Raw genomic sequence first — 15,611 nt, forward strand, 5'->3', positions numbered from 1 at the left:
AAGCCCTGAAACAAATTGTGATTTGTGAATATGGGCCATACAAATAAATTTGATTGATTGATTGAAATGTTGGTGGCATTAGCTAACAAGACAGATGATCACAAAATTATTCAGTGCAAGCAGGAGCTGAAGAAATCCACTCACAAACTAATCTCTATAAACAGATTCTGCATGTAATGTGAATATGCAGAATCAGTAGGCGAGGAACCATTTTAGGGCGGGAAAACTTCTAGTTTCCGTTTCTTGTTTGACCGAATAATGTTTGAGCTAGCATGCTGATACCTGTTTAATAGAAATGTTGTCCCTACAAAAAGTATCACTGTTAATGTTTTGTGTGGAGAAACTTTCAACTTGTGTGGACTTGAGTCTTGATCAGGATATTCGCTGTCTGAACCGGAAGCCCCAAAATATTGGCTGTTGCTGCCAGAGGCCAATGAGCTTTGACGTTGCTCACAAACTGACCTACATTGGCATCTTTAGAACCAGTGCCAAAGGACACTGCTCACCTTCAGCTTTGGAAACTTCTTCATTTTATGACAAGTTATTAATCCATTGATTAACTAATGATGATAATCTATTGTTATTTGTAGGTCTAATGTGCAAATTAGTAACTGATTTGAATCTTTTGTGCCGTATTTAACTTAATAAATCTAGAATGTACACAGGAGAGTTATTTAGATTCTTGACCTAAGCTGTTGTATTGTTCTACAAGGACCACGTGTTTTGTGCTTATAAGAAAACATATACAGTTTCTGTAATGCCCCTCCATCAGAAGCTTTGCTATCCATGTGTGCTGTTCTGTACATTTCGCAGGCGCAGAGCTTACATTACACTCACACAACCTGACTGCCTTACTGTACAGCAGTGATCAGGCAGCTGAACAAACACGCTGGCAAAAGCGCTGCATCATGGTTACAGCTGCCCCGCTGGAGTATCAGCATTACACACTGAGGAAACACAGAAACCTCCCGCACACCTCGGCTGAAATCAGTACAGGTCTAACGGAGCAGAGGGGTTCGCACAAGAGCACGGGTCGGCCATAGAGTAAACACAAGTCACTAGACTCAGCACAAGTGAAATGTTCTGGGAAACGTAGAATACTGGGTTATATCCGTTTTTACAGCCCAGAATTTTGGGTTCAAGAGCTTGGGTTTTAAATTACATCCCTGGAAAAATGTCAGTGGTTGGACAACTGCCAGCTGCCTATCAACATGAACTACGGTTCAACTATTCTTCCTAAATGTACACTGGTGTCATATTCGTATAGTTTCTATGGGTCCTGGGTAACAGTAATGAAGATTTAATATCAAAACTGTTTACTCATGCTCAGTGTTGATATGTATGAAACCATTTTTCTTAGTGAAGGGCACACTGATATATAATAGTAATTAACTAGGGTTTGTCTTCTGTGTGTGGCAAGGAGGTCCTAACAGCTCGCAGCTTAACAAAATGCCTAAAGCAAGCGTCGCTCATAATTCACGTCATGACTGATGGGAAGACTTTATGTGCAGCTGAAGTGCTTTAGTAGCCTTGGCCCCACCGATCCTGCCCCTGGCTCTCTGAACGCGATGACAATCCCTGGAGCTGCCGCGATGACATTTTCACAGTTCCTCCTATAACCTGTTATCCCCCCACCCTCTCGTGCAGCTGGGACCAGGCGCCAATTCGCCACACATTCTGGTGTGAGAAATTCTGTGGGTCAGTGGTGCAAAGTGATGACATCTCCGTCCGTGACAGGACTTGTAAGCCCCGGTGATGTGTGACAAGACTGAATCAAATCTCAGCGGCGAAAGCCCATAAAGGCAAAAAAAACAGGCATCTCTGGATGGAAAGCTTTTGTGTGTTGTGATGGTGCTCGCTTACCACAATCTCCAGGTTGCCAATCACACGGTGGCTTTTGATGACCCAGTTGACAGACTTGGTGCACTTGAGCAGCAAGACGACGTCGCGATGCAGGGGGGCATCTTCCTCCAGAGGCCTGAGATCCACAACGACATCCACCTGGAAAGCACTGAAGAGAGGGAGAGAGAGAAAAAGGAATCTTTGGATGGTTGGGTAGTGTTATCGTACTTTCTGTGTCTGGCCAACTAATTAAAAAGCTGGATGAATTCCCAGAAAAAAAAGAGCAGACATATGCACGACAGACCAGATACCACTGGAGTGAGATTCAGCTACCAACACATTCCCTCCAGGGGAGTGAGGAGATTATCTGGAAACCTGGACTCTGAGAGCAAATATTGAAATATTTGTCTCAAAGGAACACCACTAAGTTTAAAGTACCCCCCCCCCCCCAAAAAAAAAAAACCCACTGGAAATTAGTGGGAGCGTTTTTTACCTAACAAATAAACTGTGATAACATGCATTCTTCGCTTCAGCTGCTTTTGCCGCTCACCTGCTGGAGTTGGGGGCTTGCAGCTCGATGATGTGGACCTCTTGGTCTTTGTCGAGGCCAGACAGCACGCAGCCCTTTGAAGGCTGGGGCTCGACGTAGCCGCCCAGGTAGTTCAGAGACAGGAACTTGGTATCAATCTTGCAGGTGTCAGAAAACACTGGGTCTGAAAGTCGAGAGATGTTTGTGTTAGTAGTCGGGGGTTCTGTGAGGCTATTTTGGTCTCGCAAGAGTGGAGATGAATGGATTGTTGTTGCCCCTCTAGCACAGAGGGAGTCAGGGTCCAAGGTCAGCAACAGAACAGCACCCCCTGCTTCTGGGGGGGTTTCAGTGTCCTGCACGCAGACACTAGGGATACATCCATAGGACTACATTTTCTGTACACTCAAGCATTTTAGCTCTGTATCAGTTTAATCCATATCCATACTAACACGACTGAAAACGCATATCATGTACATTGGGGCTGTGAGGGCCGGTGTATACAGATTGCTCGAATAATAGCTAATCTCCTTTGAATGTAAACAGTTGTATCATTGTAAAATGCTGAATTTATCAGCACTAACTGCTGTTAGCGTGACAACAGGGTCAGCAAAGCTGGTAAGTGATAATCAATGTTGCGTTCCACACTGGTAGCTGAGGCTAATGCTGGTTGTTGTCCAGAAGGAGGTCATGTGTTACTAACCTGTGGAATCAGTGAAGCTATGTTGGGACTGAAAAGACCAAATCAGCAAGAGGTTGTAAGTGTCTTCATCATTGTTTCCAAACACCTCAGTTTCTGCCCATCCAGACCTATACACAGCACTGGAGTTTTCAAACTAAAACGGGGCCAGCAGCCTTTACAAACTTCTCAGTTTAAGCGGCTATAAGACTCTGGAGTAGTTCCGTTCAAGCTGAAGTACAGCTTCTCTGAAACCCTGCAGCCAGTATTCCAATTGTCTCTCCTACGCCTTTTTTTCTTTCTTTCCCGGACGAGGTGTTGGCATGACCTCTCTTCCTATCAACAGGAATATTCCTCTTTTTATTTCACATGGGAAAACTAATCCTGATATTTTATCAGACTACCTCAACAAAGGCAGGACAACAACATTTCATCAAAGCCTCTAGTGTTTTTTCCTCCACATTTAAAAAATGTAAGTACCTTCAGAACAAGAAAAGTTAAGCTCCTTCTCAGCACTCATAGAAAGCACAAGACAGATGCTTCCTTATTTGGCAAGCAGAGCCTTGGACAAAGTGTAAACTGAAGGTTGGCACCTTCCTCTCCGGAACAGGAGAGACCTGGAGTGCAGCGCTGGGTAGGAAGCAAAGTGAGAGTGCGTCCATCTTCATGAAAATGCTATTGAAGATATGAAGCAGTGGAAATCTACAGCTACTTGCTTGAAGTAAACATCATGGCACTCTGGGCTTTTGCCAAACCACAGCCCCCTAATGACATGAGCCAAAAGCTTGAAGGCTGAGCAACCACTCTGCTCTACACAGCAACCAACAACATAGAGAGAGAACCGATCAACAGGAGGAGTGGAGCCATCGTGTCTCTCCAGACATGAGCTGTGCCTCATTTCCATGTCGTGAAAGATGCTCATTAAAAACATGCTTTGTGTGAGAGCTGGTGTATTGTGAAGTCTGGACATGTTCTCTGTTCACCGTGTGGACCAGGATAAAGAATGGTCAAGTCCACAGCTCATATGTCTGTGAGAATCAATCATCATCTCCCCTGTGCTTCTTCCCTTCAGACTTCTAATTCCTCCTTTTTCCCCCTATCTTTATAGAAGAGATTTATCTCCTGCTGACCTCTGTTGCTTTTCCACTGACATCTGCTATGTGTTCCCTCCACAAGAAGATATTACATTACAATTGTTCTCATTTCACTGTTAAAAATAAAATTGTTACTTCTCAACTCAGTTGCTGTTTACATGCACAGTGGTATCCTGGTCATGAGGGTTTTCGCTGTTTTGATCACATTCGACATATGGAGTTGACATGTAACAGTGAGAAATCTAGTTATTCCCCGTACTCATGATTACTTCAAGTATCATTCATAACCGTGTTTGCTCAGGTCGCTGTGTTGTTTAACATTACCATGATTACAACAACACAGCCTAATAGCAATTTAGATTTTGGCCAGTGTCATGCTGCCAAGAACCAGGGCACAGAACCAGGGCGCAGAGAATGAAGATACAGAGCCATGACTGTCGGGATCTGTTTGTTACATGCACAGGTAGTCAGCAGTCAGCACAAACCGGAAGGAAATGAATATATGCACCAGTATCCGTGTTACTTACGGAGGTACTCGAGTAAACTTGCATTTCTCGAAAAGGGCTTATCCAGGACACTGATATGACCTTTAAATGCTTTAACACAAAAATGTAAAACTTCAAAAACCTGATAATAAACAGGATACGAGTCTGCGTGTAAACACAGTCAGACAAAACTGTGCACAAGAGGCAAATGATGGATGTTTCTCAGAACTTGACTACTAATATTGTTGGTGACTTAATTTCCACCATCCAACGTCTTGAAGTTGAACCTTATGATTTTCATTAAATCAAACACTGGTTTTGATACTATTTATAGTTGGAATTTCTGTTTAGCAATGAATATTTAATTTGTTATTATCTTTCTAAATGATATTTTAAAGTGTTAGTGGCAGAGTCAGCCACCCACTATGCTGAGTTCAAATTCTGGTTCATTGGTTTATTGCTTTATTTTCTGTCCATCCACTAATCAATTAATAAATTGTTTCAGCTCTAGAGAGCCAGAGTTTGGAGGTTTTGTGTTTACATTTAAAATGTGTAATTACTGTATACTGCATGAAATGATCTGTCATTCAGTCAAAATCCTCAAACACATGATCCCTGCACATTCTTTACTCTCCTGGGGTCTTAAGGCTACAAGCAGCCGCGACTCAGAAACACCACAGAAAGCCTGTTAAATAGCCTGTTGAGAGAAAGAAATTCTTTTAGGAGAGTTAGTGCATGTAAACCTGGAGGCAGGGCTGCAACACAAAAGCCAAGTGAAGTTCTGGGAGCTGAAGGGGAATGGGGAGGTGTTGCCTTGGGGGCCCAGAGCTATGTTTGGGAATTTTAAGAATCTAGCAGCACACACACCTTCTCCAACTTTGATGTAGAGATCTTGAGTCATCCTGAGCTCAGAGAAAGAGGTGACTGCCTTGTACTTCTTCTGGGCCCAGCTGAGGAGGTGCTCATTGCCATGGGGAAGTGTCTCCTTCTGGATCTGGCAGGTGAGCGAGAAGTTTCCTGGCTGAAAGTGGACCTCTGAGCCCTCCGATACCTTGAGGAGGAGAAAAAGACGAGAGAGTTAGAGGATAAAGGAGCAGCTGTGATAAGCTCTTATCTCAGCTCTATGCAATACGATTGTACATGTCAAAATACTGGAGAGATCACTGCATGTTTTCTTTTGTCAATTCAGTGTTAATGAGGCCCAGCATCCTTTTCAGTTTTCTACTGAATTAAAACACAATATATGCACAATCTGCCTTCACGCAATCTATATTTAGTGCTACTTTTCAAGATTTCCTCCAGGAGTGACTATGTGCACATAAATGTAATCTCATCAACATTCATCCTAACCCTAACCCTGTGGCAGAGCACTCCATCCCACCCATTATTTGAAAGCCTCTACAAATATGCTCTGCGTATTTTTACACACGTTTCCCTTCACAATAAGGTGTCTGGTTTCCAGTGTTTACACAGGGTGCTGCGCCGCAGTGCGTCATCGCATATGTGCACGTCTGCTTGAAAATGGTCACAAGAGCTGACAGACAGACACACTGTCCGACATCAATATACTCTATTCATAAAGCATTTTTCTTATCAATGTTACAAAGTGCTACATATGAATAAATAACACCACACATGGAGATAAAATGAGAATAAGACAAAAGAACATGAGCAATAAAAAATAAAAACAATTAAACAGATAATATGTTTGTATTCATATATATTTTTCTACTTAAGATGCAAATATAAATCCAAATTTCTTCTGCATATTTTCGCCAGTCAATTAATCAGTTGGTCTCTATTTGAGACTTGAGTCTGTCTAGAGTTCCATTATTTTGGAGCTCTAATAGCAAAAGCTCAGTCATCCATTGTTACGAGGCGTGACCTGGGAGTAACCAGTAGGGCTCCATCCGCTGATCTCAGAGCTCGTATTGGTGGTCACAAAAAAAAAAAAATCAGGGAGAAGTCTTAACTATATGGAGCGTAGAGAAGCGCTGATTTGAGTTTGACACGGAGGGAAACTGTCAAAGTCGTATTTAGGAGGGACCACCTCTGGCACTTAGTGGAGCTCTGCCCATATGCTTCATTTCAGTCAGATAAACATTCACATGTGCTGAAAACCTACCGAACAACCGTACGAGTCCAAGCGCACAGTCTAGACAGCCTACCTCATTTTATTTCCCTGCTTGTTTTCTTTCTCCCAAGGTATCCTATCTGTGTGCACGTGCTGAGACATTGCTGGCGGGCCCAATTAAAACGTTAAATTCACTTTAATCCAAGAGAATACGTGAGATAATTTCTTTGTGATGATGTTATGAAGCTAAATTGCAATCATGCTTTAATGTAATAGAATAACATCCCTTTGGGGTGTTGAGGTATTTCAGACATAACTATTTAAATTCCCCTCATGCACAACATCTGGCTGTCTGACCTCTGGAGCGCTCCTCAGGATGTTCCTGGCATTGTCACCAGAGGCAGTAAATACTGGAGACAGACTCTATCGAAGAACTCACGTCGATTTTTATTTTTAGTGTGTTTACTATGATAAGGAGGAACATAGTGAGAGAGAGACAGCGAAGAGGGGAGAAGTGGTGGCTTCGGGCGATGAGTAGGGGTTGGGGTTTGCTTCGCTATACCCTTGCCAAGCTCAGCAGAGTTTATCAGTTTAATTGCGGGAATATGACTGTAATTAGTCGCAAAGAATTAGAGGGGAACGACTGAAAGTCAAATTAGCTCCAGGCCTTCCAGAGCACTGAAAACCTCAGGAATTTGAAAGAGGGAAGCGAGGGACCCACTGTGGGCTTTAACTAAGTCTCTCTCTCTCTCTCTCTCTCTCTCTCTCTCTCTCTCTCTCTCTCACTGCAAACTATTAACATAAACTGCCACTCAGTGCTGATACCTTTGTTACTAATGCACTTACATAAATCAGCCAAACCTTCTTACAATTTTAAAGAAAACTACTGTGGTCATGAAAATCGGATGTATTTGATTTTTTAAACCAGAGCGTGATTTGTTTCTTAACATATCTACCTATTAATTCCAGAAACATCTGAAGCAGCCTCTAAGTAAATATTATCCTCACTATATGAGAGTATAGCTCATCTCCTATTAAGTGATCTGTTGCTGTTATTTCCAACAAACTTGGTCTTGATGGGGCTTGTAATGCGCTTCTGAAGTTGAAATACATGAAAACTGGATATTACCTGGACTTTAAGAGGAATTCCTCAGACTTGGCAGGTGAGATCAAACAAAGAATGTAGAGGAGAAGTTTGCTTGATACCATGGGGACTGAGACTCGTGCTCTTCCTCTGGGTAATGGTAGAAACTCATGCACTCATGTTTGTGATGGTATTTGCAGGCAGGTATGCTGCTTCAGCATGGACACTTCAATGACGTGTGTCGGTTCAGTATCATACATGCTTTAAGTTAAATTCTAATGCAGTTTGCACTATGACATAACGCCCTTCTTTATCATCTGCTGCGATAATCTGCCAGTACTGATCATCCTGCAGGGCCGATGAACACTGCAGAGAATATTCCGTGATCTTCCTGCCTATACGCATGAGCATATTATGGCCATATGTGAAGTAAAAAGGAGAAGGCATGCCAAATGTTTGAGATCAATTATCACTGAGCTGTTATCCTCCACTGCGTTCTCACTAAGCAACACCCTGAGCCTGGAAAATCCCAAATGGCTGTTTGGAAATGAAGAGGTGTTGCAAGCAGAGGAGGAGGGATGGAAAGGGAAGAAAAGGTTGATAGATAATGTGACCATGCAATAGCTCTCTGGTGATATTAATGTGATAAATGCTCTTTTGGCTGATTTGAACTCCCCTCTGTTGATGAGATACAGGGAGCTAATCACGCCACTCGCTGCAGACGTGCATGTGTTCCTGTGAACTGGCCGGCTCTGTTGTGGACAAAATAATACCATATGTCTCAGCGCCACTCTGGAGCGCTCCTCTGCCATTTCTGTCTCCGACTGAAAACCATCGTGGCTACCCCTGGTTTCCATTAACAATTACACTGAGGAGAGTGCTCGTGTGTGTGTGTGAGAGCAAAATGGACTCGTACTCGAACCTTCAACTAATGAAAGAGTGAAAAGGCAACGCTTGGCAAACAAACAGTAGGCAGCTCGGGCCAACAGCAAAACTTTACAGTGTTGTTCCATCAAGAGTCATAAAACATTCGCTGCGGATCAAGCCTTTCAAACAGAGATGCAACACAACCCCCCTCCCACAAACCTCCCAAAAGAAATATATACATTTGGCCACAAAGTCAACACAGCACACTCTGCACATGTGTCTCACTTTCAATCCTTGTGTCCCTTGGTAAAATAAAATTTGGCCTGATTTCAATTGTTCATATTTCACGACATTTTAGACCCTTGGTGATTCCTGCCTGCTGCCGATTGACAGGGTGTACTGCGGAGAGCATGTTTTACAACAAAAGTCTGGATTCTGGCTTTCTAAAAGCCGACAGGGTCGAGTGGCCAACAGCAACAGTGTGCGCCTGGCTCTGAAGCTCGTCCAACCAGCCCATCTGTGTCGGCAGAACTGTGAGTGCCGGGACCAGGAAACAAGGACTGGCAGGCCTGATGCAGAGTCCAATTAGCCCGAGGAAAGAGCCTCTCCAATGGAAGGGCAGAGTGAGGGAGGTCTGGCGTGGCAACGGGTTTCTGTTCTGAAGCAGTGAGCCCAAACCAGTCCCTCTTGATTCTGTTTCTCTGTGCTTTCACCACAGCAACCTCTCATCTCTACCTGAGAGGTATACAGCTCACAAAGCGCAGGAACTGGCAATGTCCCAAACACACTGACTTCATCTGTGGACACGATACATGTATACTCTTGTGGCTGATGCAAGCTTTTAAATTAATTCACTGTTTTGGTAAACCCCTCCCCAAAGCGATTATCCAATCATAACATAACAACCATAACTAGGTACGGCAGGCCCTGCCGAGCTTCAGATTTCACCACATGCTGGAGCGGTTCTACACACGGCTGAAGAAACAAAGACACTCAGCACTTTAAGAGTTTGGAGGGTGGCGTCCTTTTTTTAGTCTTTTGAAAGCCATTAAATAACATTAAACAAGATTGTGTAAGTAATCCATTAAATTTGTTTGTTCTGATGTAAGCTTTGATTGACAGCAAGTCCAGCTTACTATACCTGACATTACTTACTAAGATGCACATCATTAACTAACTACATGACTATCGGGTACAGTAAAACATTACTTCCACTGTCATGTATTCTCCAATCTTGCAGGATCAATTGTTGTCAAGGAAAATGACTCCGATTTTCAAGTCATAACTCGGCCACCGATATCTCTGTGAACACACAGCTTTGACAGCATAGTTTGCAGTTTATTTAAGTGTTATGAAAGTAGTGGATCTCAACAGCTAACAAATAAAAGTCTGACGATGGCGAGGATTCTGGGTGTTGTTTGAGTTCTGCGGCATGTTAAGTGTTGTGTCACTGTGGAGAGAACCTGAGAAGAGGAGTGGCGTCTGGGACTCCTCTGGATTATGTGACAGTGTACTGTCGGGCTACTGGATAAGATATCAGCAGCTTTCTGTTGCCAGAGAACTTAGTGCTGTCACTCAAACACCAAAATACTTAACACCCAATTCAGCAGGGGCCCCTGTAGACAACATAGAGACTGCAGGGGCCTCCTTCTTCACTGTTAAGAATCCCTTTATCTGTCCTCGACCCACTTGAGGAACTGGACGACGAACACAGAAAGCTTATACAGAAAAGATTAGATGTTTTTTATTACATCCAATCAGATAGTTGATGTGACGGCCATATTGCCGGGGGGAAAAAACTCTGAGATTTTGAGAATAAAGTCGTAATATTATGAGAAAAGGTCCTGATATTACAAGAATGAAGTCATAATTCAAAGCGACATATAAGTTGTTCTTAAGTATAGGTTTCACAAATAACTTGATATGTAGGCTCATCAGCACCACATTATCATAAGTATAAGGCTTTTGTAAATATTGTATATTAAGTATATAAGAAACTTCAACATGGCCATCAAACGTTGAGCATGCGCAGCTACATGTAAATTAATCCAAAGTTACAAATTCCTCTAAAACAGACATCGTTGTCAAAAGTAAGCAACATGTTTTCATTCGTGATTAAGTGAAATGTCTCTGCTCTGCAAAACCACTGATGTCCACCATCATTAGACACACAGCAGTGGCTCTGGCTGGATTGTTGGTTTTAATGATGGTTGTCAGCTGTTCTCTGTCTGCCACCACTGACAAGGGGAGACATTTACTGTGATGCTGACCCGCTGCTCTCTGCAGAAAACACCCATCTCTTTGGCCACACATTATCACAGCTTAGGAAAACACCAGCAGGCAAGAAGCCCATTCATCTCCATGAAGTGCATCACAGCTTCTCTTGACATGAGAACATTCCCATTTACTACAGGAAATAACAATTTAAGGGAGTTTTTGGCACACGAGCCTCATATGGCCGCGTGTTTTTCTTTTTTTAAAGCTGTGATCTTTACTCACACAAATGAAAATTGTCAAATGACTTTTGGTGAAATCCATGGCAGAGACCTCAAAAACTTCTTTAAAGGCTTTTGTTTGTTTTTCTAGAAGGACTATTATCCTACATTTCTCTTAAATGAAAAAAGACAAAAAAATACCCAATCCTCCAAAAATGCATTTTTTTATTGTAGAGTAATCACTCTTGACCAACAGGTGATTATTACTTATGTCTGCATGATAAAAGCCCCATGTCAGATAAGCCAAAAAAGGTTTCACAAGATCTAGAAGAGACATATTAATACTCTGTCTGTTCTAAATGCCAAGGGGGCTGGAACACATAGCCCTGTGTGCATGTGTGTGTCTGTGGGAGTGTGTGTGCCTGTGCATAACACAGGAATTTGCAATAAATGTGTATTCTTCTCCGTGTCACATTGGCTTTCAGGATGTGAGCAGTAAGCAAGAAAACACTCAGCCGCACATGGAAACCATTTGTGTACCTGTACTGCTTTCTTTACACATTGCTGTAGTGTTAACACACAACTGAAAGGATCACTTCTAGGAGGTCAGAGACTGAACAGTTTTATATAAAGGCAAGGACATAAGTTTTCATAGTAGTTTAATGTAGTTAAACCACAGCCGAGGCTTCTAGGTCCCAAACGAGAGCCCTGAAGGAGACCATTTTTCCTTTTTTTTAATGAGGTTTCCCAGCGTGGCCCCCTGGTGCCTTTACTAAATATGGCTGGCTCTCCAGGGGACCTGGCTCCATCTACTGAGGTTCTCCCTCACCAAACTTCTTCTCTTTCTCCCCCTCATGTACCATGGTACTAATACAAACCTACAGTAAAGTACACAAAATAACAGTAACCTTTGAGTTTAAGAAAAAAATGCATGTTTTTCCTCTTACAAATTAAAATCTGAGGTCATGGACAATATAAGTATCATTCAAGATTTCAATACACTCAGAAGTTTTGCTGCTACAGCCTTACTTAGTCAGATTTAACCAGTAGCATTTACAATAGTAATGTTGCCAGAAATGTTTGCTAATTTTAGCATACTTTCAATAGATGCTAACCTTAATAAGTTTAACTGTTAACATTTTAGCATTTAGTAACCACTCAAAAGAATCTTTGGAAATGTAGGCAAACTCCTTCTGACATTGTCCTGTAATAACCACTCGTGGGCATAGAAGGCTAGCCGGCAGAGAAGTAACATTTTGGGGGGTGAGCGAGAAACATGATGTTGACATCAGACTATTCTCTGTAACATGTAAACGTGAATATGAATGGAATATTATACTCCCTACTAATGTAAACATCATAATTGGAGTAATATTTGATCCAGAATATTGTCAATAGTCCGATTATTGGTGTCTATGTAACTGTAGTCACTGATGCAATGAAATTTGGTTTCGCTCTGCCTTGTGGAGAATGAAAACAAGCCGCTATGATCTAAATTATCTACAAGCCGACTGACAATCTATCCTGTTTCAGGATCTCAGCAAATTTATCAGTGGGCGATGGGAGAGATCAACTCCTTTTTCAGCAGAGCTTTTGTGGTTTGGTGTTTGCTTCCACACATTCCCCGTTGTTAGGGTGTTCGTGGTTTACGGATACTGGATGAATGATCTGAACAGCTGCCAAACTATCAACATTTTAGAGCCGTTTAGAGGAGGGAGGGAAGCAGTGGGGATACGGCCCTGTGGTTGTGGAGTGTGAATAAAGCTGACAAAGCACATTTCAGCTTTTAAATACGTTGTACATCATGATGTGAGGGCGTGATACTTTGTTTGTCAAAATAATAATAGTGAAAAACAAATAATGATTCAGTGCATGCACATAAATAAATCAAATAAGTTAATTATAAACAAAAAGTATTCATATGACACAAACTTATACTGCTTTTAATTCTACATTCAATATATTCTACAGCCCCTATCATCAAACAAAATAAAACATTAAAAGTTCATCTGTACAGTTCTGAGAAGAGTATACAGATTTAACATTATGTATGAATATACAGAGTCTAATCCCTCCCCAAAATGACCACATGTGCCGTCCAGATCAAACTTGCATCATGGGAACTTGTTTTGATGTGGTCCTTTACAAATTTACATCACTTGAAATATTTTTGCCCAGAGAAGAGGGCTACTGAACTGGTAGTACGGTTTAGCCTGTGAGGAAATGAATACACAGTTTTAGGAAGTGAGACTTAAAGGCTTTTAGTAATGCTGGACTCACATGAAAGGTACGTTTGATGCCCAGGGCCAGGTTCTCTGTCTTGATCTTCCAGATCAGTGGCTGGGGGGAGCTGAGCACGAAGACCAGGGGCTTCTGGTGGCGCAGCAGAGACTGGATGGGCTTCAGATGCAACTCAACCTGGTGAGACAAAAAATAGAAAAAGTCACATAAAGGAACAACACATCGGTATAACGGTATACTGAGGGAGATACAAGGGCATAAACAGAGAAAGTTCCAAACAAGATCAGTCACAGTACATCACACAATCTCACTTCACACACTGTACAAATGTCAGCACTTTGATTTTCCTCATGTTCTCATAAATATAAGCAAAACTCCTGGTGTAATTGCAGCACCATCATGTCGTAGATTGTTCTTGTTTATCCTGCTTTCTGTTTATGTACTTGCTCTGCTGATAAACTCCAAAAGACAGCACGCTGTGTTCTCCCTAAAAGGCACTTGCTTAGCTCTGATATGTAGTGTCGGTGGGATGTGAACTTTCACACAGTGGAGCCTTTGTTAAGAGAGGGGGGGAAAAAATAAAAATAAATGTGGCGGGTTTCTACAACATGCCTTTAGTTCTCATACTGCCATTAAAATAGATTTGCACAGTCTGTTGGTGATACAGGGAAAACAAACTACATGTTTTTGGACCTACACTGCTTTTGTTGTTGTTGTTTTCAGTGTTGGACTTGTCTGAATCATTTGGACAAAATCTAGTCAGGTGGTTCATTCACTGAATCCAAACACATCTCAGGCAGAGATCTGGCTTTCTTTTAGCTTTTGAATAGTTTTCTACATTTGGTTAACATTATCATTACCATTGTTTGCAAGAGAGTTGTTAAAAATCCTTGATTCTTCTCTCTCAACAACTGTTAGAAAGTGTCTTGTCTCTGCGAACCTCTCTCTCAGCCATGTGTTCCCAGACTAATCACATTAACCTCATCCTGTGTCTCAACAGTAAAAGCCTGTAAATCTCTAATTCAACCCACAAGGATTCACATTATATGATACAACAACCTTTACAGTAACTTCATCAGTCATGGCTCGCAAAAATATTGTATCTATATTTCACAATAAAAGCAGCCGTTGTGCCTCCGCTGCAGCTAATAATGAAACCAACGATCTATTCATCACAATGATGGAGATGAGATAAAAAAAAATGAAGTGGCAGATTAACATATAATGATTGAGTTTGTTTGAAACATTAAAAACTGATAAGAGCATTCACAGCAATAATTTATTTGGATGTTATGGTGTGTATATTATCAAGATTGAGATCTACATTATAAATGGAATTTATTTAAATCACAAAGCCAGTGTATTTTAACTTCTGAACCACAGTAAATACTGTCAGAATAAGAGAAAGAAAATATGTTCTGTATTTCCTCCTACCACACTGATATCGCTGGACTTATATATAAGGCCACATGCATCTTAAAACAGTCTGTACGAGGAAAGGAGAAAGGCTAAATAAACCACTAAATACGTCTGTATGACGCGTGGCCATTATTTCATCAGGCCTGTGTAGTTGCATTTTCAAGTATACCACTGCTGTAAAGGGTTGTAATGACCTCAATTTTGTTAGTTTGTTTCAGCAGTAAAACTAACTATGCTTAATAGGGCTTCAGGACTCCTAGAAGGACATAAACAACGAGAAGCTGCAGCTTTTATCAGTTTCCTTTCATGGCAAAACAAGATAAGATTGTGATTATGCTTAAAACAAACCTTTTTTATCTATTATGTCACATTGATGAAAAGGTCCAGCTGGAACACAATCGCACAAAATGACACACATCCATAACGCCACTGCATTTATTTCAGCTAACCACATTTTGGCAAACAACGTATCTTGTGTGATGTTTCTACTTGGTCTCAGACCTCCCTTACAGTCACCTCTTAAACCAATTACCCTGATGTGATAACAGTGCTCTTTCATCCTCTCCTTTTTTGGGATATTCAGTGAATTTCATCAGTGGATGAAGTTCATGTGATGAGATCAAACAGAGCCTCAGGTGCTGTTTGAACTTTGGACCCTGAATAAACCTTCCTGTTCACTGCTCCGCAGACCACAAACACAGGTCTAGAGTTTAAAATCACAACTTTGAATGAAATTGCAACAGAACAGAAAAATTCCAATGAGATATTTTCCTGAAATCATTAACTCTCTGTAGGTATGATAAACACATTCTTTGTATCAAACCAACTGCATGCTACAGAGTCGATTCCACAGGCAAAGTGTGAT

At 41.6% G+C, this 15,611-nt stretch overlaps 1 protein-coding gene across 1 annotated transcript in view; it reads right to left on the reverse strand.

The window, feature by feature from the left end:
* Positions 1-15,611, reverse strand: part of tgfbr3 (transforming growth factor, beta receptor III) — a 71,553-nt gene that overhangs the window by 20,745 nt on the left and 35,197 nt on the right. The window contains exons 4-7 of the mRNA XM_035175941.2: positions 13,367-13,504; positions 5,494-5,677; positions 2,393-2,555; positions 1,864-2,011 (exon numbers count right to left, since the gene is read on the reverse strand). Coding sequence (XP_035031832.1) covers positions 1,864-2,011; positions 2,393-2,555; positions 5,494-5,677; positions 13,367-13,504 — 633 coding nt within the window. The remainder of the gene's footprint in view (positions 1-1,863; positions 2,012-2,392; positions 2,556-5,493; positions 5,678-13,366; positions 13,505-15,611) is intronic.

This window comes from Hippoglossus stenolepis, chromosome 14 (genome assembly GCF_022539355.2).
Source record: "Hippoglossus stenolepis isolate QCI-W04-F060 chromosome 14, HSTE1.2, whole genome shotgun sequence".
In the NCBI taxonomy this organism is placed as follows: Eukaryota; Metazoa; Chordata; class Actinopteri; order Pleuronectiformes; family Pleuronectidae; genus Hippoglossus; species Hippoglossus stenolepis.